The 19,001-nt window shown below is 38.2% G+C and overlaps 1 protein-coding gene across 1 annotated transcript in view; it reads right to left on the bottom strand.

Annotated features, from left to right (window-relative positions):
- LOC135154995 (ammonium transporter Rh type A-like) overlaps positions 1-8,982 on the bottom strand; it is a 31,450-nt gene extending 22,468 nt beyond the window's left edge. The window contains exon 1 of the mRNA XM_064103265.1: positions 8,684-8,982. Within this exon, the coding sequence (XP_063959335.1) occupies positions 8,684-8,982 (299 nt within the window). The remainder of the gene's footprint in view (positions 1-8,683) is intronic.
- Positions 8,983-19,001: the final 10,019 nt, after the last annotated feature.

The raw sequence follows: 19,001 nt of genomic DNA, 5'->3' as shown, positions 1-19,001 counted from the left end.
AACTAATAACATGATAAAGGCACCTCATCTATCGTAAGAGGCAGTACATGTATGGTTTCTGCGTCAGTTTTTGGTCTTCCTGCGTGACATCAAACCAGTAGTGTGATGAGACAAAAAAAAAATAAAAAAAAATAAGGGGGCCAGGCATGGCGTATTGGACAAATTTACTGAAAAACTGCGAAGGAGCAAAGCAAGCCAAAATTTGAACTTTTCAATAAAATCCTATTCTGTGACAGATACTGACCTAATCATATTTTATATTTTGATATATTATTCTCTCTTTTTCTCATTTTTGTCATGGTCGTGAACATTTTTGAAGGACCATGCCCCACCCCCTCTCCATCTGTGCCTCGAAGCTTGGTCTGGTCTGTAGATTACGTGGGTATTTTTTATTCCAACAAAATCCGTCATTCTTTGGTTGTCTATTTAGATAAACGATATTGACAGAAAATAACAATATAATATTTAACGGGTGTTGCAGGAAACGCATTTGCAATTAAATTCAAAAATTAATTGCAGGTTTCCGATGAATTGGGGTCTTCCTTGTTCCTTTCGTAATTGTAAGCTGAAGATGAGTAAATTGCAAATTCTGAACTACATGTCGGCCATGAAGATTGATTTTTGGACCTCCATGTTGACTTGTTATTGATAATGATTGATTTGTATTTGGTGTAATAGTATGATGTAGGCCTAAATGCAGGGTCATTAAAACCTCATTTTATAATGTCATGTCTATTGCACTGGTTTTTCAAGTCACCGACGCTCTCTAAATCCTAATTCAATCGGAGTTTAAATCTTGTCGGATTGACATGATTGATTGAATTTATTCTTCTTCATTTCAAACAAATTGACAAAGTAAGTAGGAACAAATCAGAATATGAATAACAGAAATGACATACACACGATGGAGGCTGTCCCAGTCAGGCATTCATCATAAGCCCCTCTAATCTTATATGCATTTAAATCTCCCTTTGATATCTCATCCCAACTCCCTGATATCAGATTTTTTTTTCGTCCGACCCATTGTATGTTATCATGATGTAATAATCATTGTGCAATTACATTGTGTAATTACGTTGTATGGTTTCATTGTATAATGGACATAACTACCTGGTAAAGCACTGGTATGAATATGCTCCGCTTATAGCATGTGGATTCAAAAAAGGGGAAAGGAAAATAAAGAGAGAGAGAGAGAGAGAGATGGAGAGAGGGGGGGGGGGAGAAAATTACCGAGGGATGCTGGTCATGTGGCAAAGAATGTGCGATACCGTGCGATATTGTGTTCCGTAAACTTCTGTTACAGACAAAAGGATGAATAGATGATATTACCGATGACACCTACATGTATAGGTTAATGGTCACAGTGACACCAGGCACAGTTGACGATAAACACATCATTTATTTTAATAATTGATAGATAGACAGACTTGGTTTATTTTCAAAATAGGGCCTACTAAAAGTACTACTACTAACTACTACTGCTACTATTACGGTAGATTTATAAGGAAAAATATTATGATTATCATCATTAGTTATTGTAAACAATACTTCCATTGGTGAATTGAATTTAACTGATTATTCATAGTTTTCTTTCCAACGATATGGGGGGGGGGGGGTGACACTTGAACATCCATATATGAAATGTGAGCTACATATCGTGTAGACCCCTCCGTCCGTTTTTTTTTCTCTCCAAAATTCGCTTGGGTCTCAGTTGCCGCTTTGGTTCCTCCCCCTTCACGCTGATTTGTCAAAACTCGCTCATACCCCAAACACACCCTTTTTATGCCCTCGTCATGTCACGCTACGGCTTGTCAACGAAACACAACTGGTTTAGCGAGGGGGTAAGCGATGGGATTGTTTGGGGTGTGTACCGAAGCGTGGACCCTATAGAAATACAATTTTCCCAGGCACACAGATAGATAAACAATCCCCCTTCACCCCCCTCTCTCTCTCTCTCCCTCTCTCTCTCTCTTCGACCTCTCCCATATTTCATTTTATTCATATTACCAATTTCCTTCTTCCGCCCCTTCTCCCTCTTTCTCCGTCCTCTCTCTAACCCGCTCTCTCTCTCTCTTTCTTTCCTTCTCTCTTTGAAAATCAGAAATCGCTATCATCTGTTTGTCAGGTCTCCTAACCATCACCTCTCTGCTCCCTTTTCTCTCTTCCGTCCCATCCCATCATTTAGTTTTCTCCCCACCAGTCTAATCTTTATTTGCTTAAAAAAACTTTTTTTTACTGCCCCCCCCCCGTCCTCAACCTTTATGGACTGCGTACACATACCATATCACAAAACACAAACTGTGAATATCATTCAACTATTTACACATACACATATCTACGTGTTTTCCTCCTCAATGAAAAATACTGCCATGGGCATCGGCCATAATGCACAAAAGTAAACCACGAAATTCACCGTTTATTCCATCCTTTTCTTTAGATGTTTACTGTGGTTTTCAGAATAGCTGTAGTTGAAAGAAAATGTATGTTTAGTTGTTCTTATCCTGCCGCTCTGGAATTCCACAAAATGTTTGAGGGGGTTTTGAATCGATGTAACAAGGACGGGAACAAGGAGTAACGAAGATGAATCTAAAGAAATTCGTAGTAAAGAGGTCAATAGGACTTCTGAAAGGAAGGCGTTTCAAACAGAAAAATCGGGTGGAATCGAGATGTTTTCTTACAGCGGAAAGATAAATATCTTTTATAATATATTAGCTTCTTGAGTTGTAAAAACCAGAGATTTCCCCCTCACAACTTATTGATAAAACCAACTTGTTCAAATGTCTTTAGCAAATGGCTCGGTGTGAAAATGGCAGAGGTTAGAAATGGCAAAGGTAAAAATGGCAGAGGTAAAATGGCAGAGGTAAAAATGGCAAAGGTAAAAATGGCAGAGGTAAAAATGGCAAGGGTAAAAATGCCAGAGGTAAAAATGGCAAAGGTAAACATGCCAGAGGTGAAAATGGAAGAAGTAAAAATGGCAAAGGTAAAAATGGCAGAGGAATAAATAGCAGCGGAAATAATGGCTGAGGTAAAAATGATAACACTTGAGTTGGTATTTCTCATTTTTTTCCTGGGCTTACATGCACGAACTTCTCATGTCAAATCGCTCTTCTAATATTCAAATTTGAAGAACACTTTGGATCCCAAATATTGTACTTAATTCATTACAGGGGAAATTCACACTGACATAAAGTTTTTTTTAAATGATATTGGTGAGAGTTTTAGGGAATCCATCAAAGATTTAAAAAGCTACTAAAATTTTACATTTTATGGGAACGTCATTTGCGAGCAGTTTGCCCCATATATGGTGTACAAAAAAATATCAATGAAATGTCATTTAAAAAAAGGATGAAAATGGTTTTAATCGTACCCTAAGTATATTAACACACAAATAATTTCACATCCGTTCCTAAAAGATTTTGTTTTAGCAATCATGAACCACTGATTAAAAATTGAAAAGTAGACATTATGGTGAATAAAATACGGGGTAGTTACTAGTATATGAAGTCACAGATCTAAAACTCAAACTTCTAATAACTTTCTTAATCTTTGATGGGTTTTCCGCAAACCTTCACCAATATATTTTTTCTGCTATTTCTACAGTAAACCATTCGTCAGGGTGAATTTCCCCCTTCAAAACAGGTCGATAGAATGGTACCTAAGAAACACCTATGAATTTAAATCCCTGATTCGCTACACATTTCAAAATTCATGTGGTACCCGTTACCATAGAAACTTTTTAAGGAACCTGATATCCACTTGGACTAGCTGCAATGAGGTATTACTCTGAGAAAATGAACACTAGTTGCTATTATTATATCATTTACATTAAACTACATACGTAGCATATCGATATCTATTCGGATCCATTATGATGTTGAAATATGAAAAATTACTTTTATTACAGAACGTTTTGTTATTTTTCTGTTATCCAAGTTATGCAAGTGGTTCAAAGAACTCGTTTATTTCAGTGTGTTAATGGTAGCGCATATTGGTTTTTACATTACAGTTCGTTTGGTATGTACGTGATGAAGTGCTGTTCTACTATACGACCTGGCCAAGGTAAATCCTTTCATCACTCACTAATTGAAATCATTTTGGCATGGCAGTGTTTGAGTTTAATCATATCAACGATACAGTATAGACCTAAAATGATGAAAAAAAATCCAAATAATATCTCATCAATTCATAATACCCATTTTGTCGATAGGAGTCCATTCAAGGTCAATAATTATGACTGATATTAACTGGAAAGGCTATATCTTTTCCTTGCTGATCTAGCATGTCATGATCTTTACCTCTGTCATTTTTGCCTCTGCCATTATTACCTCTGCCATTTTTACCTCTGCCATTTTTACCTCTGCCATTATTACCTCTGCCATTTTTACCTCTGCCATTTTTACCTCTGCCATTTTTACCTCTGCCATTTTTTACCTTTGCCATTATTACCTCTGCCATTTTTACCTCTGCCATTTTCACCCGGCACCAAGCAAATAAACCCTATCCACTACCAATCTCTACCATAAATGGCCATACACTTTGAGTTGTGAAAACTCAAACCGGGTGAAACTCTCGTCCAGTTTGGGAAAGAAATAAATGAGAATAATCTGTTTTTCTTTGCTGAATATTTCCAAGAATTTGCAAATTTACCCCTCCAACAACAACAACAAAACATTGCTTTCATGACCATAATCTCATGATAAATAATGATATCAAATACTTTCATTTTAGTAGTCAAGATTTGATAATAAAATATTTACCGATTGAAGTTCAAATGACTATTTGAGATATTCAGGAGGATCATATCTTACATTACTGGAAAAAGACAATTTTTTTTATATTCATAAGATAACATTTAGGATAGATATGTGGTATAATTGGCTTCGAAAATCGCCTGCTTCGCACCTATTTTGGTAATAATAAAAAAGTTACAATATAAGGGATATGGGGGGGGGGGGGGGGGTTGGCAGTCATTGTGTATTTATATTAGTGAAGTAAATAATAATGGTATTTACTCAACCCCTCTTCCGTTCAACCTGAAATTCAATTACTAATTATTTTACAAGGTGAACGATGTGCAGTATAAGAATTATTACATTATTCCACCCCCAAAAATATAGAAAGAGAAAGATCAAAATAATACTACAAATATAATTCTTGTCCGTCTAACTTAGAAAATCTCTTTTCTACATTTCCAATTCTCTCTCTTTTCATTTTTGCTTAATCACTTGATAAATCAAGAGTTGAGGGGGGGGGGGGGACTCCTGATGGCCCCTTTTTTTGATTTCCTTGAGAGGGGATCTACAAACAAATAAATCTCAAACTGGCGTTATGTCTCTGAGTGTTCTTTCCTTGTTTCCATGTTTTCACATCCCATTCCGTTACCAATTCTTAAACCCCCAAAACAGACCCATCACATCAGTCAATGCTTGACAGTTGGGACAAATGAATGCAATGTTTTTAATGAAATTGTAAAGAAAAAATCCATGGGCCTGACACTGTTGTCCTGACAATAATCTCGTCAACTCCGAATATGAAAATAACAACATGAAAAAACAGAGAAGAAAGGGAATGGCCCGAAGGCAAATACATAAAGATTTGTGATTGGTCGAGATAAACACGTGACATAAATTGAATAGGGTAATTGGAGACGAATTGTCTTTTCAACAAAAGGTTAAGGTGCAAAACACATAAAGCCCGTGAATATGGAGAAATCAAAACACAAAAAATGGTATTGTCGTTAGTTATGTGCTTTTCTGTTTGCATTTTACTGTAAAAATATGTTGGCATATTTTCTTTTCATATTTTGTTTTTGCAAAGATTGCTGTATTTTCGTCTTTCAATAAAATAAAATTTAAATCAATCCATTCAATACAAATACAAATTAGTAATTTACAAAATATTGATAAGTAATGATAGTGACTGTATCACTAAAACACTGATATATCCCCAAATCACCAGTTTACAGGTAGCCCTATGAGTGAAGATTATACAGCCATACATTACAAATAGAGTAATCGTCATGGGATATAATAATTATATTAAACCCAATTATAACTCTGTATATATTTTGATTGATTTTTGATTTTTTTGGTAACTTTTATAGTGGAATTTGATGTAAATGATTTGTATGTTGAAGATTTATCAATAAAAACATAAATAAAAAAAAAAAAAAAAAAAAATCATAAATATCAGGAAATGTGAAACTCGATAATACATTCACACTGAAATAATGCTGGTGTCAATGTAACAACCACCTGGTATCGGTCCATACCAGAGAGGTGTTGAAACAACACCTGTTTGGCGTTAGGCTAACACAAATTTGGCATTTAAGCAACACCATATAGTGTTAAACCAACATCTGTTCGATTCTTAACTGGTGTTGTTTCAACGCTTCTCTGGTGTGGACCGATAGATACCAGTCAGGTGTTAAATCAACACTGGCGTTTTTGCAGTCCGACTCTTTTCGCAATCTACACCAGAAGGTGCGAGCGGGTGGAGAAATTAAGGGCTTATTTTGAGTTGGCCTTGCTTTGAATACTTATTCATAACCACGGGTTTACACTAATAGGATCCTGTTTTATGCATACATACACGGGCACAAGCCATACAAGCGTACAAGAAAATCACAAGTACTAGGAATTAAACCGTTTTCTCGTTTGTGTTGAAAAGTGAATCGATATCGAATGGACACGGACCTGCACTGTGCGAAGACTGTTGTTGCAAAGTGGGCAGTCTCGACCAGAAATGGCTTCGTTTTGACCACTCAAATCGTCTTATTCATTTTCTTAGTATTTACATTATTTATGAAGGGTATTGAAGGAAGGAAAAGCATCAATTACAGGGGCGAGGGTGTGTTTATGATTATCTCTCTCCATGAAAAAAAAAAACACCCTGGGCTACAGACGGGCTTTAGAATAAGTCTAGGCTAGTGTATGATATGGATAATACGTCAAAATAAAAAAAATACGATGAAAAAAAAGCAAAATATATACTGGTAAATATTTACCGGTGAATGTATTAAGCATTCATGGATTCATGAATACATTACTGGGTACTTTGACTTTGATACCACTTCATAAAACTTTTCTTTCTGTTTCTTGTGACTGGTAAAAATAAAAATCATTAAATGGAAACGAGAGAAATATTTATACGAAAATGAAATGGAAAATGAATAATGTCATGAATGTAATAATAAGTGCGAATTCAAAATACATATAATATTAAAAAAGGGAAATCGCAACACCCCTCCCGTAAACATAAAATACACCTTCCGAACACGTTTCCACTCTCTCTCTGTAGTCTGCTGTGCAAGCCCTTCACTCGAATTAAGGGGTCTGAATGCAAAGGCTACAACCCCGGTGCACTGATAGCCCCTCGCTGAGGTATGTGCTAGTCTTTGTGTGAGGACTCACTTGTTGATCAAAGTTTCAATCAGGGTCTGTGCCTGCAGACAACTCTCTGTGGGCGAGGGCAGGGTACGAATACGGGGTCGTGTGATCTAGTGACTAGAGCATTGGCATCATGATAGTGATGTTGTGAGTTCGAATCCTCGCTTGGCAGTCATTAGGCAGGTCCTTAAAAAAGTAGCTTCCTTCATCTAGCCGCCCTTTCACACGGTAAAGAAAATCGTAATTTGAATGATGATTCCAGTGAAAAATAAGGCTAATGACGAATATTTAGCACGTGTGAAACTAAACTAGAACATGATTAGAATAATGAACGCTAATCACAGTCATGATTACAATAGCAATCATCATTACAACGATGATTCAAAATTCACGTGTGAAAAGGCCGTAAGTGACGTACACAGGGTTCCCACAGAAATTTGAAAACATAATTCCATGACTTTTCCATGACTAAATTGCTGCTTTCCATGACTTGCTTTCTGGCACGGTTTCCAAAATCAGACACATTATGATGGCCTCCATAACCTTCCCTCACAGCCATCCATTCCACCCAATACCTTACTCATGACATGTACATGTATTATCATTGGTATATGGTCTGTTTCTGACCAGGGTACAGTACCATTTTCGTTTCACCAACATCAAGATTCAAAATTGTCTTGAACACAAACTCATGTAATTTCTTGAACTGACAGATTTCCATGAACTATTTCCAAATTTTCAGAGCATAGCATGCAGATCTTGTCACAAAAGTGAACTATACAATTGATGTAAATGTCAAATTTTCCAGGCATATTGAAATTAGGATCCTGAATTCACCTTTACTACAAAACTTCCACATAAAAGTCATGGAATTCTGTTTTCAAATTTCTGGGGGAACCCTGAATTATATGAAGATGAAACACTTTACATGAGCCAATTTTTACAAAAGAGTGACATTTAAGTTTTACAATAAGGTGACATGAAAAAAAAAAAGGCTAACAAATCATTTAGCAGTAGCACTGGCAACTAAGTAACACTGCACTTATAGTGAAAGTGGAAATTACAGTGAAGGTCAGGATTGGGGTAATTACAGTGTACTACAAAACAGTACAACCAGGAACCTAAATGATGCTATATGCAACTGCATGCTACCAACACTTTTCTGATAGCAAAAGCCAAAAATGCAAAATGAAGTGGAATGTACATATATGTAACACTGTTCTATATGACAAAGTCCATGCATGCACCCACAGACACAGTTTATTGTTCTACTTTGTTTCTACTAGCACTCCTACTCCTTAAGCTTGTCCCGCAGCTGCTGGATTTTCTTCTTCAGGGATTTGTGTTCCTCTTGTTTCTCAGTTGCCTTCTTCCGAAAGGCATTTGATTTTGACAGCAGTGTAAAGTCCTGTTTCTTCTCAGCATCCTTGGCTAGCTGGTCAGCTTCCTTTCGGAGAGTCTGTATTGTGTCATCCACAAGCTTCATCTTCTTTTCAGCTGTAGTAATGTCCTCTTGTATTCCTGCTCTCTTCTTTGCTCTCTGTGCATTCAAGTTGCTCTTCTTTACCTCCTCCATGTACTGGTCATACCTCATTCTGGCAGCCCGCACATGTCTTTTCATATCCCGTGTGAGGAGTATGCTAGTGAATGATGGGGTTGTGACCTGGACACTGTCATAGATGGTATACGCAGGGCTACGATTGTTTTCTCCTTCATGTTTTCAACCAGGAGATCCTTGTTCACTGAGTAGCCCTTCTCAATGGAGGCCTGCCCAGGTGAGAGGGTGAGGAGAATCTTGACTACTTCCCACAGTTTATCATACTTGGTGCCCTTCATGTACTTGCACAGGAATGTATCTAGCCTGCTGTTGGTGTCTGTGTCAGGGTCGGGAGTGAAGGCTTTGAACTCATCCAAATGTTGTTGCCTCATGTCAGCACAGTAGCCCTTGTACTGAGACAACAGGTCATCACACTGCTCACTTGTTCTCCTCTTGGCATTCATGAGTGTCTGCAGAATCTTGTCAAACTTTGCTGCCGAGTCACTAGATCCCGAGACCAGTTTCTTTGAAATTGGTATCAGTGAAGACAGACACCTGACCATGGGGTACTTGAGAGGGCACCGCTCAAGCAACTTTGTTACCATGCACTGAAGCAAAGTGATGCATTCATTTCTGAATGCAAGCACTCTCAGTTCACTCGTGAGCTTCTTCTCTGTAACATTTATCAGGGTTTGGCGGGCTGCAAACCCTATGTCAACTTTTTTTAGCGGCAGCAGATTCTTCTGGTCATCATTGGGGTCCAAAGCTGCTATCTTCTGGTAGGTATCAGCTTCGTCTAGAAGCTCCTTTTTCATAAATCGGCTCATGAGGGTAACAAGGAGATCCTTAAGCTCTGGGCCTAGAAATGGTACCATGGGAGCATCTGTCTGGAACTTTGTGAGGAAGCCCTTCAGTTGCTTGGCGACCGAGATGAAGAACTGGAGTTTTGCCAATGTTAATGTATCCCTACAAACTGCCTTGACGGTTGTAAATGACACTGTACTCGGTGCTTCCTTGCCTTAAAAGGACCCAACAAATATCTCCACAGCAGGCCATATGAAGAGTGCACGCTCTGCAACTTTCACATCTTCTACCCATCTGTGGGCACAGAATTTTAGAGGATAGAGGCTGCTTCTCGTGATTTTTGTGAAATCCTCTCTTCGTGCTGGACTATCGTGGAATATCTGCCATATGGCCCTGAGCAGATTTCCCAGGTTCCATCCAGTCTTGTTTGCTCCAGTGTGCAGACTCCCATGAACTGTATGAAGCCCACAGCTGACAATGTTCAGAAGTTCTGGTAGTTCTTCTGCTGCCCTCTCTTTTACAAGATCTTTGTGAAATTTCACATTGACATTTGGCCCATCCATTGAGACTTGCAGCAGACGTTTAGGGTCCATCTTGTCAGTTCCTTCTTTGAAATGTTTGAGGAGATCGGTGGCTTTTGTATGTCCAAGAAATTGTGATCCCATGTAGCGGACTGCGACTTGGTCACTTGCATTGTTCCAGAACCTGATGACCAAGTCCATCTGTTCATTTTGCAACACCTCATTCATGCATTCATCAAATGATACTGTGTAGCATGGAGTAAGCCTAGTCTCTTCTATGAGTCTCTTATGGAAATATGGAGCAAGTCCAAAGACCACTAGATATGCACATTTGGTCGGCCCACAGGTGAAGGCCTTTGCAGTAGGACTATCTGGGAACATTGTTGCAAAGAGGTCCTTGACATTCTTGCAACTGTTGAATGACAAGTAGTTCATAACAACTTTGAGTGCCCACATTACTTCGGCCTTGAGGACACCATCTGCAGTTGCACACTTAGAGGTTGTAAGCCCGTGGCAAACTCGAGAGGTCCGACCATCTTCCACTGCAGGAACTGCGTCTGCAGAAGCACCACCGGTAGCTGTAGATGAGGCATGAAGAAACTCTGTGATGGATTGCTGAACTGTAGTAGGTTTACGCTTCATTTCATCCTCATGTGTCTTCCTCTTCATATGGCTCTTCAGGGCCCACGCACCCATGTTGGAGATGTCAAAGTTTTTTCTGCATGCCATGCAAAAGGCCTTGCACTTGTCATCTTTAACTTCTTGCAGCCATGATGCATACTCTGGATCATCTAGCCAAAGGTGCTGGAAATAACACTTCTTTGACATGACTGGATAATGATGATACCTGAAAGAAATCTCTCCATGATGCTCAAACTGACACAATTTAAACAAAATTGAGTCATTTTGAGCATCTGGCATACAGTATTGAGAAGTGTGGTGTATCAGTATGCTGTGAGTGAGAGAAACTCTACATAATGCTAGCTACCACCCCTATGCATATACCATATTATGATGCTAGCCACCACCCATGTACCAGCACCCCTACGCACCAACATGCCTGCGCACCAGCATGCCTGCTCACCACAAGACCCAAAACCACTACCAACAAAACAGAATGTATGCAGACTACATGACTGTACACCACATAACATTGAAAAGCTCTGGAGGCAAGGGACGCTACACCCTTTCAGCTTTCCACTAGAAACTATGTCCCAGGAGTTTTGTAGAATTTGGGATGTCACAAAACTGGGAAAAATGGAAATTATGAACACCAATTATAATAGCAGAGAATGATAATTAAGTATGAGAGAACTTTGCGAGACACGACAAAACGGAAAGCTGCCATAGCCAGGAGGTAAATGCAGTTCCATGACTTTTCCATGACTTTTCACAAGTTTTCCAAATTCCCTGACTTTCCAGGACCACAAATTTTTCCAGGATTTTCCATGACCGTGGGAACCCTGCATACACGACAAGAGAGGTATTGCATATGTAATGAGCTGGGTCCGGAACAAAACAGCTCTTTTTATGCGGCCATTACAGCTATAATCTTATATAAAATTTCATGATTATGATATCACTGTAAAGAAAAAGAGTCATTCTTTCAGGTCATGTGTTTGAATTTATTTACAAAAATTCGAATGAAGGTAAAACCTTTAATATAAAACATGCAACAGAATAATTATTTTCACCTGACAAAAGTTGTTGTTTTTACACTTCATTTTTGATTGAGCCCAAATGATTTTTGGTAAAGGTTTCAAAATAAGAATTTGCTTAATCGGGTCAAGATCACACTTTGCATTGGCCAAGTACAATAAGCATCTTGAAAACTAGGATACCACAATCTGATTGGTCAAAAAGACCACACACCCACCAAAATTCCAACAGTGCCCATCCTTGGGCCCCTCCAAGGTCACGTCCCAAGTGTTAATCTCATCAAATTACATGCGCATGTTGGTTTGAAACCTTCAAAACTTTGGATTTCAGGTCAAAATTTTAAAAATCAAGTCTTGTACCTTGTTGTGATCTTGACTCAATTAAAAGGTGCCACATATTAAGAGTGACATTGCGAGAAAGTAAAGAATGTCAGCTCTATGGTGATATAGATATCATTGAGGCACAATACACAAAGATTTCCACAAATTGCAACAGAAACCAGAGGAAGAAAATTCATTTTTGAGGCACATTTTCAGGACTAAAATTCACTCATTTATCCAAATATTTTATACAAAATAAATGACCAATATGATAGAGAAACGTTTACTCTATCCGCGATGGTGCAATGATATTTTATTTGACTTGAGGTTAAAGTTGGTAAAGTCTAATACCCCTTTCATAAACCCAATAAAACCTATCCTCCAATTGGCCGCCTAAGAGTAATGCGGATAATTCAATAAAAATTGCGTTCACAAAATCCGAAAATTATCCGCATTATTTTTACGAGCGCCCGTCCTGAAAAAGGCAGATAATCGTCATGACAACTGGACACGCCCCCTCCGATGCGGTGTTGGAAAAGGGTGACCTTGTGACCGCACCATAGCAATTATCCGCATTATTTGGAAATACGTTCATAAACTCAAAATCTTGTCCCGATGCTGCTATTATGCGGATAATAGCAGCATCAGAATAATGCGGATAACTCTTGTCCTCCTCTGATTTTACGACCAAATTATGCTGCTATTAGCCGCATAATTGTGATTTATTGGGTTTATGAAAGGGGTATTAGAGAAAGAAAAGCTCATGATTCACGACATTTTGCAGGTAGAAGTATTCAGTCACGAGATGAATTGGATGACTCTAGCATATTTGCTCATTAGTATAGGTACCTACAGTCTGGCTGTTGGCCATTAGATCTCTTTCCATTGTAACAGAAATTAAGGCCCAAAAGTACCTTTTGTCGTCTGTAACTAGGTCAGTCAGGGTCTACCTCTCGAATCATAATTCTTTTGACGCCATTAACCAGCCCAAAGTTTGCCTTATCTATGGCCTTACAAAACCTCATGCAGGGACCACTTTATCAAGCCTATGCTGCTCAAGATGTCAAATGAAAATAACTGGAAAAGGTATTTAAGAAGATTAACACGAACTAATAGGAACAAGGGAGTTTATGGTTAGGGGAAAACATACCAATCAATCATTGATTGCATTATGCCTAAATGAGTTAAATGAGGGTCGAAAGAAATGGAAGGTTAAACCAATAATCTGTTCGCTTGTTATAATACCCTTGGTTTAAGGCTGGTGTTTATTATAAATGTTTTGTAGCTGTTTCTATTTATATTTTGTTTATAATAGTAATTTTCTTTTTTTAGCCGGTTCTGACATTTTTTTGGATATTTTTGCAATTTTCCGCTATCTGTCACATTCAGAAGCCATTAGTCCATCCGTGGTCTACACTCATGGCAGCCAAACCGCCAGGCCAATGGTATGCCTTTTAAGGTAACACAATAGCTTTGATTGGTCTGGGGACTCTGTTCTATATTAGTCTGGAGCCCGTTTCGTTGGAGGACTTAGCCTGACTGTAGTCTCTGGATCTGCTAGAAATATCTCTGAAGGTTATTAATAACCCCCCTCCGCCATATGCCGTTACCGTGACAACGCAGATGCCAACATACGTGTTTTGGGGGTCGTAATATGCTGTTACCATGGCAACACTATTTCTTACAAATGTAAAATATGTGTCTTGCACTCCCTAGCTTAAGATCTATGTGCGTAGCAACTTTCATGAGAATTAGTTGAAAACTGAGTAAGTAATTGAAACCACATGATTCCTTTTTCCTAATACAGAAATGTTTTACCAGGGCAATACAATTTCCGACACACATAAAAAAATGCGTCTCGCACATCTTCACCTCAAAACCAATGTGTGAGACAAATTTATGAGAATTTGTTAAAAACCGATGAAGTAATTTGAACCGCAAGATTTTAAAAAATCTAATTTTCGCCTAATCAAATGTTGTAACCATGGCAAAAGGATTACCAACACAAACAAAAAATACGTCTTGCATATTCCAATCTCAAGACCAATGTGTGTGCAAAATTTCATGGGACTTGGTTGAAAACTGATGAAGAACTTCAAACCGCAATATTTTTTTTAACCTAAAACAGACATGTTTTTACCATGGCAACACGATTTCTGACAAACGCACACAAACTTTGTCTCGCACATCTTTACCTCACAACCAATGTGTGAGCCAAATTTCATGAGAATTGCACTGGCGTCCAGATGAAGGTGGCTTGAGGGCCATGCCCTCTAAAATGTTCAAGAAAATGAAGAAAAAGGAAAGTTGGTAAAAATGACATTATTCTCTGAATATTATGTCAAAATATATCACAAAATTAGACTTTCGTTAAAAAAAGTCAAAACCTTTTTCGTCAATCGCTTAATAGCTCACTCGCAACTTTTTTTAATGGAAATGTTGCCCCATACGGCATGTCTGGCCCCTCAAGTAAAACGAAACCAGGTAAATCAAGAAGCAAAGGTCAAAATAAGTTATCTATCAAAAGAGTAGGCATGTGTCACACGGAGGAGATACTTTAGGAAATAGTTGAGGACTTGTGTCCCCCTTCTGGGCCGGCGCCTACTCCTAGTATGCCAACCCCTCACGTACCATATTACCAACCCTTTACCACACTGAGTGAACCATATAGGGGGGGGGGGGGACCGGGCTAATCTGATGTGGGAAGGAGGGGGCAAAACAACCAACAATTACCGTCATTTTTTCTAAAATGAATAACGGGAGTGATGAAAGGTTACGCGACCTATACCCTTTTGTGACACTGTGATCCCCCTCCCCCTTTTCATCTCTTTTGTCCTCTTTTTGTTTTTTTCTTCTTCATGATTTGACTTGAGAAACCATGATGGGGCGGTCGGCCATTCCTCCCTTTAGCTTTACCCCTGTATTAATGTAATCCTCTGGTTCAGTGTTAATGAACTCCAATATTATCTATTGAACTGTGCTTTCGAAAGCATAACTAATTATACTACGTGCCAAGCCGAAGAAACAGGTGCTAATGTTGTTCAAAACATGGCGGGTGACATTGCAGACCCGTTCCCATTACCAACACATTGATAACTACTTTGGATTTGGTTTAAACCAAGTATTAGAACAATTAAAACAGTGGTGTTAACTGTGTTAATTCAGTCGTGTTAAAAGACCCAACCAGTGTTTAAAGAGGACCAATCCCAGCAAGAGTCCGATAACCATGATAACGGGCCGATAACTTTCCCACTATTACAGACCGAGGGTCCACGAGGCCTAAATTTTGTCTCACATTGCTTTTATATTTTATCCATATGTTTGCCTATGTCTTTTAAAGACTTCAGGATGAGCTTTTTCTTCAATGGATATAAATTGAAATAGACCCTAGACTATTTAAATAAGTAGCCGGTGGTTCGGTTATATTCAAAATAAAATCCACGAAAAATGGTGAACCGGAACAGCAGTTTAGTCCCGAGTTTCAGAGCTGACTAAGAATGGCAAGTATTGTCGTTCATCCAGAGTCCAGGACGAAACCGTTGTTTTGATTCGCCAATTTTCGACAAAGACCTCTTGGTTGCTCATTGTCATGAAGGGCATTTGACAAAATATTTTCCATTCTTGAACTCACCGTGCTTCAGCCAGTCGCCATCAAGGCCAAAACATCTCAACAAACAAGGAATGTTTTTTTTCTTAACCTCTATTGTATCATGGAAAAAGATTAAATACAGTGGGAACACATCCAAACCATCAAATGATGTTGGTATATCTTCATGTGCTCGTTCGCCCCAGGCGATTTTACACCCCATAGATATGATAGATAGTAACAGACAATACTACTATTTGTAAATTAGTGAAGCTTCATAAATGCAACGATCATGTTAGTTCTGAAGGCTGCCACATTCGATAACAGATGAATTACTTTCGCGTCATTGACCGGCACAATCCACCGTTTCATGAGAGCTTCAAGGTCCAGCTCGATGACTACGCCATGGGAAGCCAACAAGTTTACTTTCACCGACTACTTTATTTGCCATTTCTTTAACATTTTTCGGAGTGGCAAACACCAAACAATTTTCCCAAAGAACACCGACTACTTTCAATAAAATTGTTGGTGGTCTTATACCTGACGACAAATTAATTTTCCACCGATTAATACAAATCTTCTGACCAGAGGCGTGCCGTGGGTCACGGCATTGGGGGCATCAGCTAAAGTTTATTTGTCACTTAGTAGGCGCGCGAAGCGCGCTCAAATGCCAGGTGTACTGACCTAATATAGACATTTTAAGTACTGTGCCATTAAACGGATACGTATCTCAATAAAAAATCAATGCAAGCGAAGCGCGAGCTGGAAAAAACATATTTACCCCAAACAGGGACATTTTAAGGACTAGTTTTTAGGGCTTCATGAAGAGCATACATATCTCACCATAGTCCTCTCATGCTGATTTGTCAAAATTACACCTAAACACATGAAAAATTTTTTGTAGTCATTGTAATCATTAATATGATATGTATCTCACTCATCAAAAGTGCAAGTGCGAAGCGCGAGATTAAAATTTTGGAAATTCAGACATGAAGAGGGGAATTCTAAGGACTGTTTATAGAAATTCACTAAGACCTTACGTATTTCACTAACCAAATATTGCGAGAGCGAAGAGCGAGCTGAAAATGTTTGATATCTAGACAAGAAAAAGGGACGTCTAAAGGACTTTTTTTTTTAGGAATTCATAAACAGCAAACATATCTCACCAATCCACTGCGAGCGTAAGCACGACATAGAAATGTTTTATATTCAGACCTTAAAAGGGGGCAATCACTTTTAGTAGCAAAAATTAAATTTGTAATGTAAAAATGCCGTTAAAACAGAAAGGTCCCCCATTTCCTTGGAAAAATTTCCCCTCCCCCCTTTTGGAAAATTCTGGATCCACCCTTGTTTTGGTGTATATGGACTTGAAAACGAGAAGTTTTATTAAAGCAGGATTTTTTATCTCATCAAACAGTCAATGCGAGCACCAGGAATATTGAACACATAGGCCCTAAGCAAATCGTTTCCATAAAGTTATGAAAAATATTTCTTATGCAATATAATATACAATAATTTCTTCATCCCCCACTAGGTTTCTCTATCTTTCTCCCTCCTTTTCTCCCTCTTCGAGTGACTTTGGTCATGTTGGTGATCTTATCTTGTGGTAAATGTAAGGTGCACCAACATTTCATTGATGTTGATTTAGTTACAAAGAAATGATCACCAGTCGTTCGTAAAGTCACCTGAAAGTATCCTACGAACAGATTCGTGAAACATCCACCAGACGTTTTTTTTAGCAAGTGAATGCCGATGTGTTTTTAGCCTTTTCCTCCTTTAATTACATTTTATGATATCAAACATTCTATTCATGCCTTATGTCGTTTATCTATTACATGCGTTGCTCTTCAAATGTGTTTTTTACTCCTTGAACTTGATACATTTTTTATTTCGTTGTTTGAAATGAGAAGAAAAAAGAAAAGAAAGGGACACGAACATTTTCGCTATGAAGGATTGTATTTTGTTAACACAAAATATCCACAATTCAAATTATGTACTGGAAGAATTATTTCCAACAGTGGCGTATACCGATGGCATTATTCACTGCCAAGACAAAAAAAAAAAAACAGAGAAAAGGACAGAAAGGAGTTAAAGAAGGGTGAAATAAGTGAAGAAAATTCACAAAACTTGATTTTTGTATTAAAAATGTCGAAATTTGTGCTCGCTCGCTTCACACCCTCGCAAATTTTCATAAATGTCATACGCTATATATGGCCCCCTCACAACTTTTGACTCATTACGCCACTGATTTCTGTCATCCCCCCCAAAAAATCTAAGAAACAAACAAACAAAATATCTTGATATGGAGACATTTGATTAAGAAAACAACTTTTCCAAGTTGCCATAGCTATACATACGTAGGCATACGCTCGCTGAAATGTTCATGTAAGACATACCCACAACAGCAAACCGATAACATGAAAGCACTTAAAGAGAATTATGAACATTATTGAACCTATAAATAAGTACAATTAAATTTGGGTATGACAAAAGAATGTCAGGGAATTAATACGCCCGAAGGGAGAGTTCATTTATGCAAAGGCTCGTGTTGTGATAAGCAACTAGAGTGTGAACTCAACATTCTATTCTTGGCAATCCTTGCAAAGCCACAAAAAACTTTTAAAGCCACCATCTTTAGAATCTGAAAATGAAGAAAAAGTAGTAATTTGAATTTCACCTCGCAATCTCATTCGTCATGTTCTACTCGATAGAATGGCTCGCCAACAACTTTTCCTAAACAAGTGGAGCGCCTCTGGCAGTCTCGCCTGCATTACGCGATTCAATATAGCAGCAGTGCTGACTCTGAAAACTAATATAAAGTAATTATTCACAAAAACACGATTCATATAGTGATATAATACTATGTTCATTGACCCTAAATGACATTTGACTTTGATCATGTGACCTAAGACTTTTGTCAGCGACACATCCTAATGTCCACATTTCATAAACTATATCCATGAACTTTCAAAGTTATGCCGACAGTTAAACAATTACCTCCAACATGGCCAAAGTTCATTGACCTTAAATAACTTTCGACATTGGTCATGTGACCTGAAATTCGCGCGGATGATCAGCGATACTTAATTACTCTTATGTCCAGGATTGATAATCCACTGATAAGGATTATCAGTGGATTATCAATCTGAATTACAAGATTTCAAGATGCTAAAAATTACCTGGAGA

The sequence above is a fragment of the Lytechinus pictus genome, chromosome 8 (assembly GCF_037042905.1).
Source record: "Lytechinus pictus isolate F3 Inbred chromosome 8, Lp3.0, whole genome shotgun sequence".
In the NCBI taxonomy this organism is placed as follows: Eukaryota; Metazoa; Echinodermata; class Echinoidea; order Temnopleuroida; family Toxopneustidae; genus Lytechinus; species Lytechinus pictus.
The sequence above is the reverse complement of the archived record's forward strand: the minus strand, read 5'-3'. Positions and strand labels throughout refer to the sequence as shown.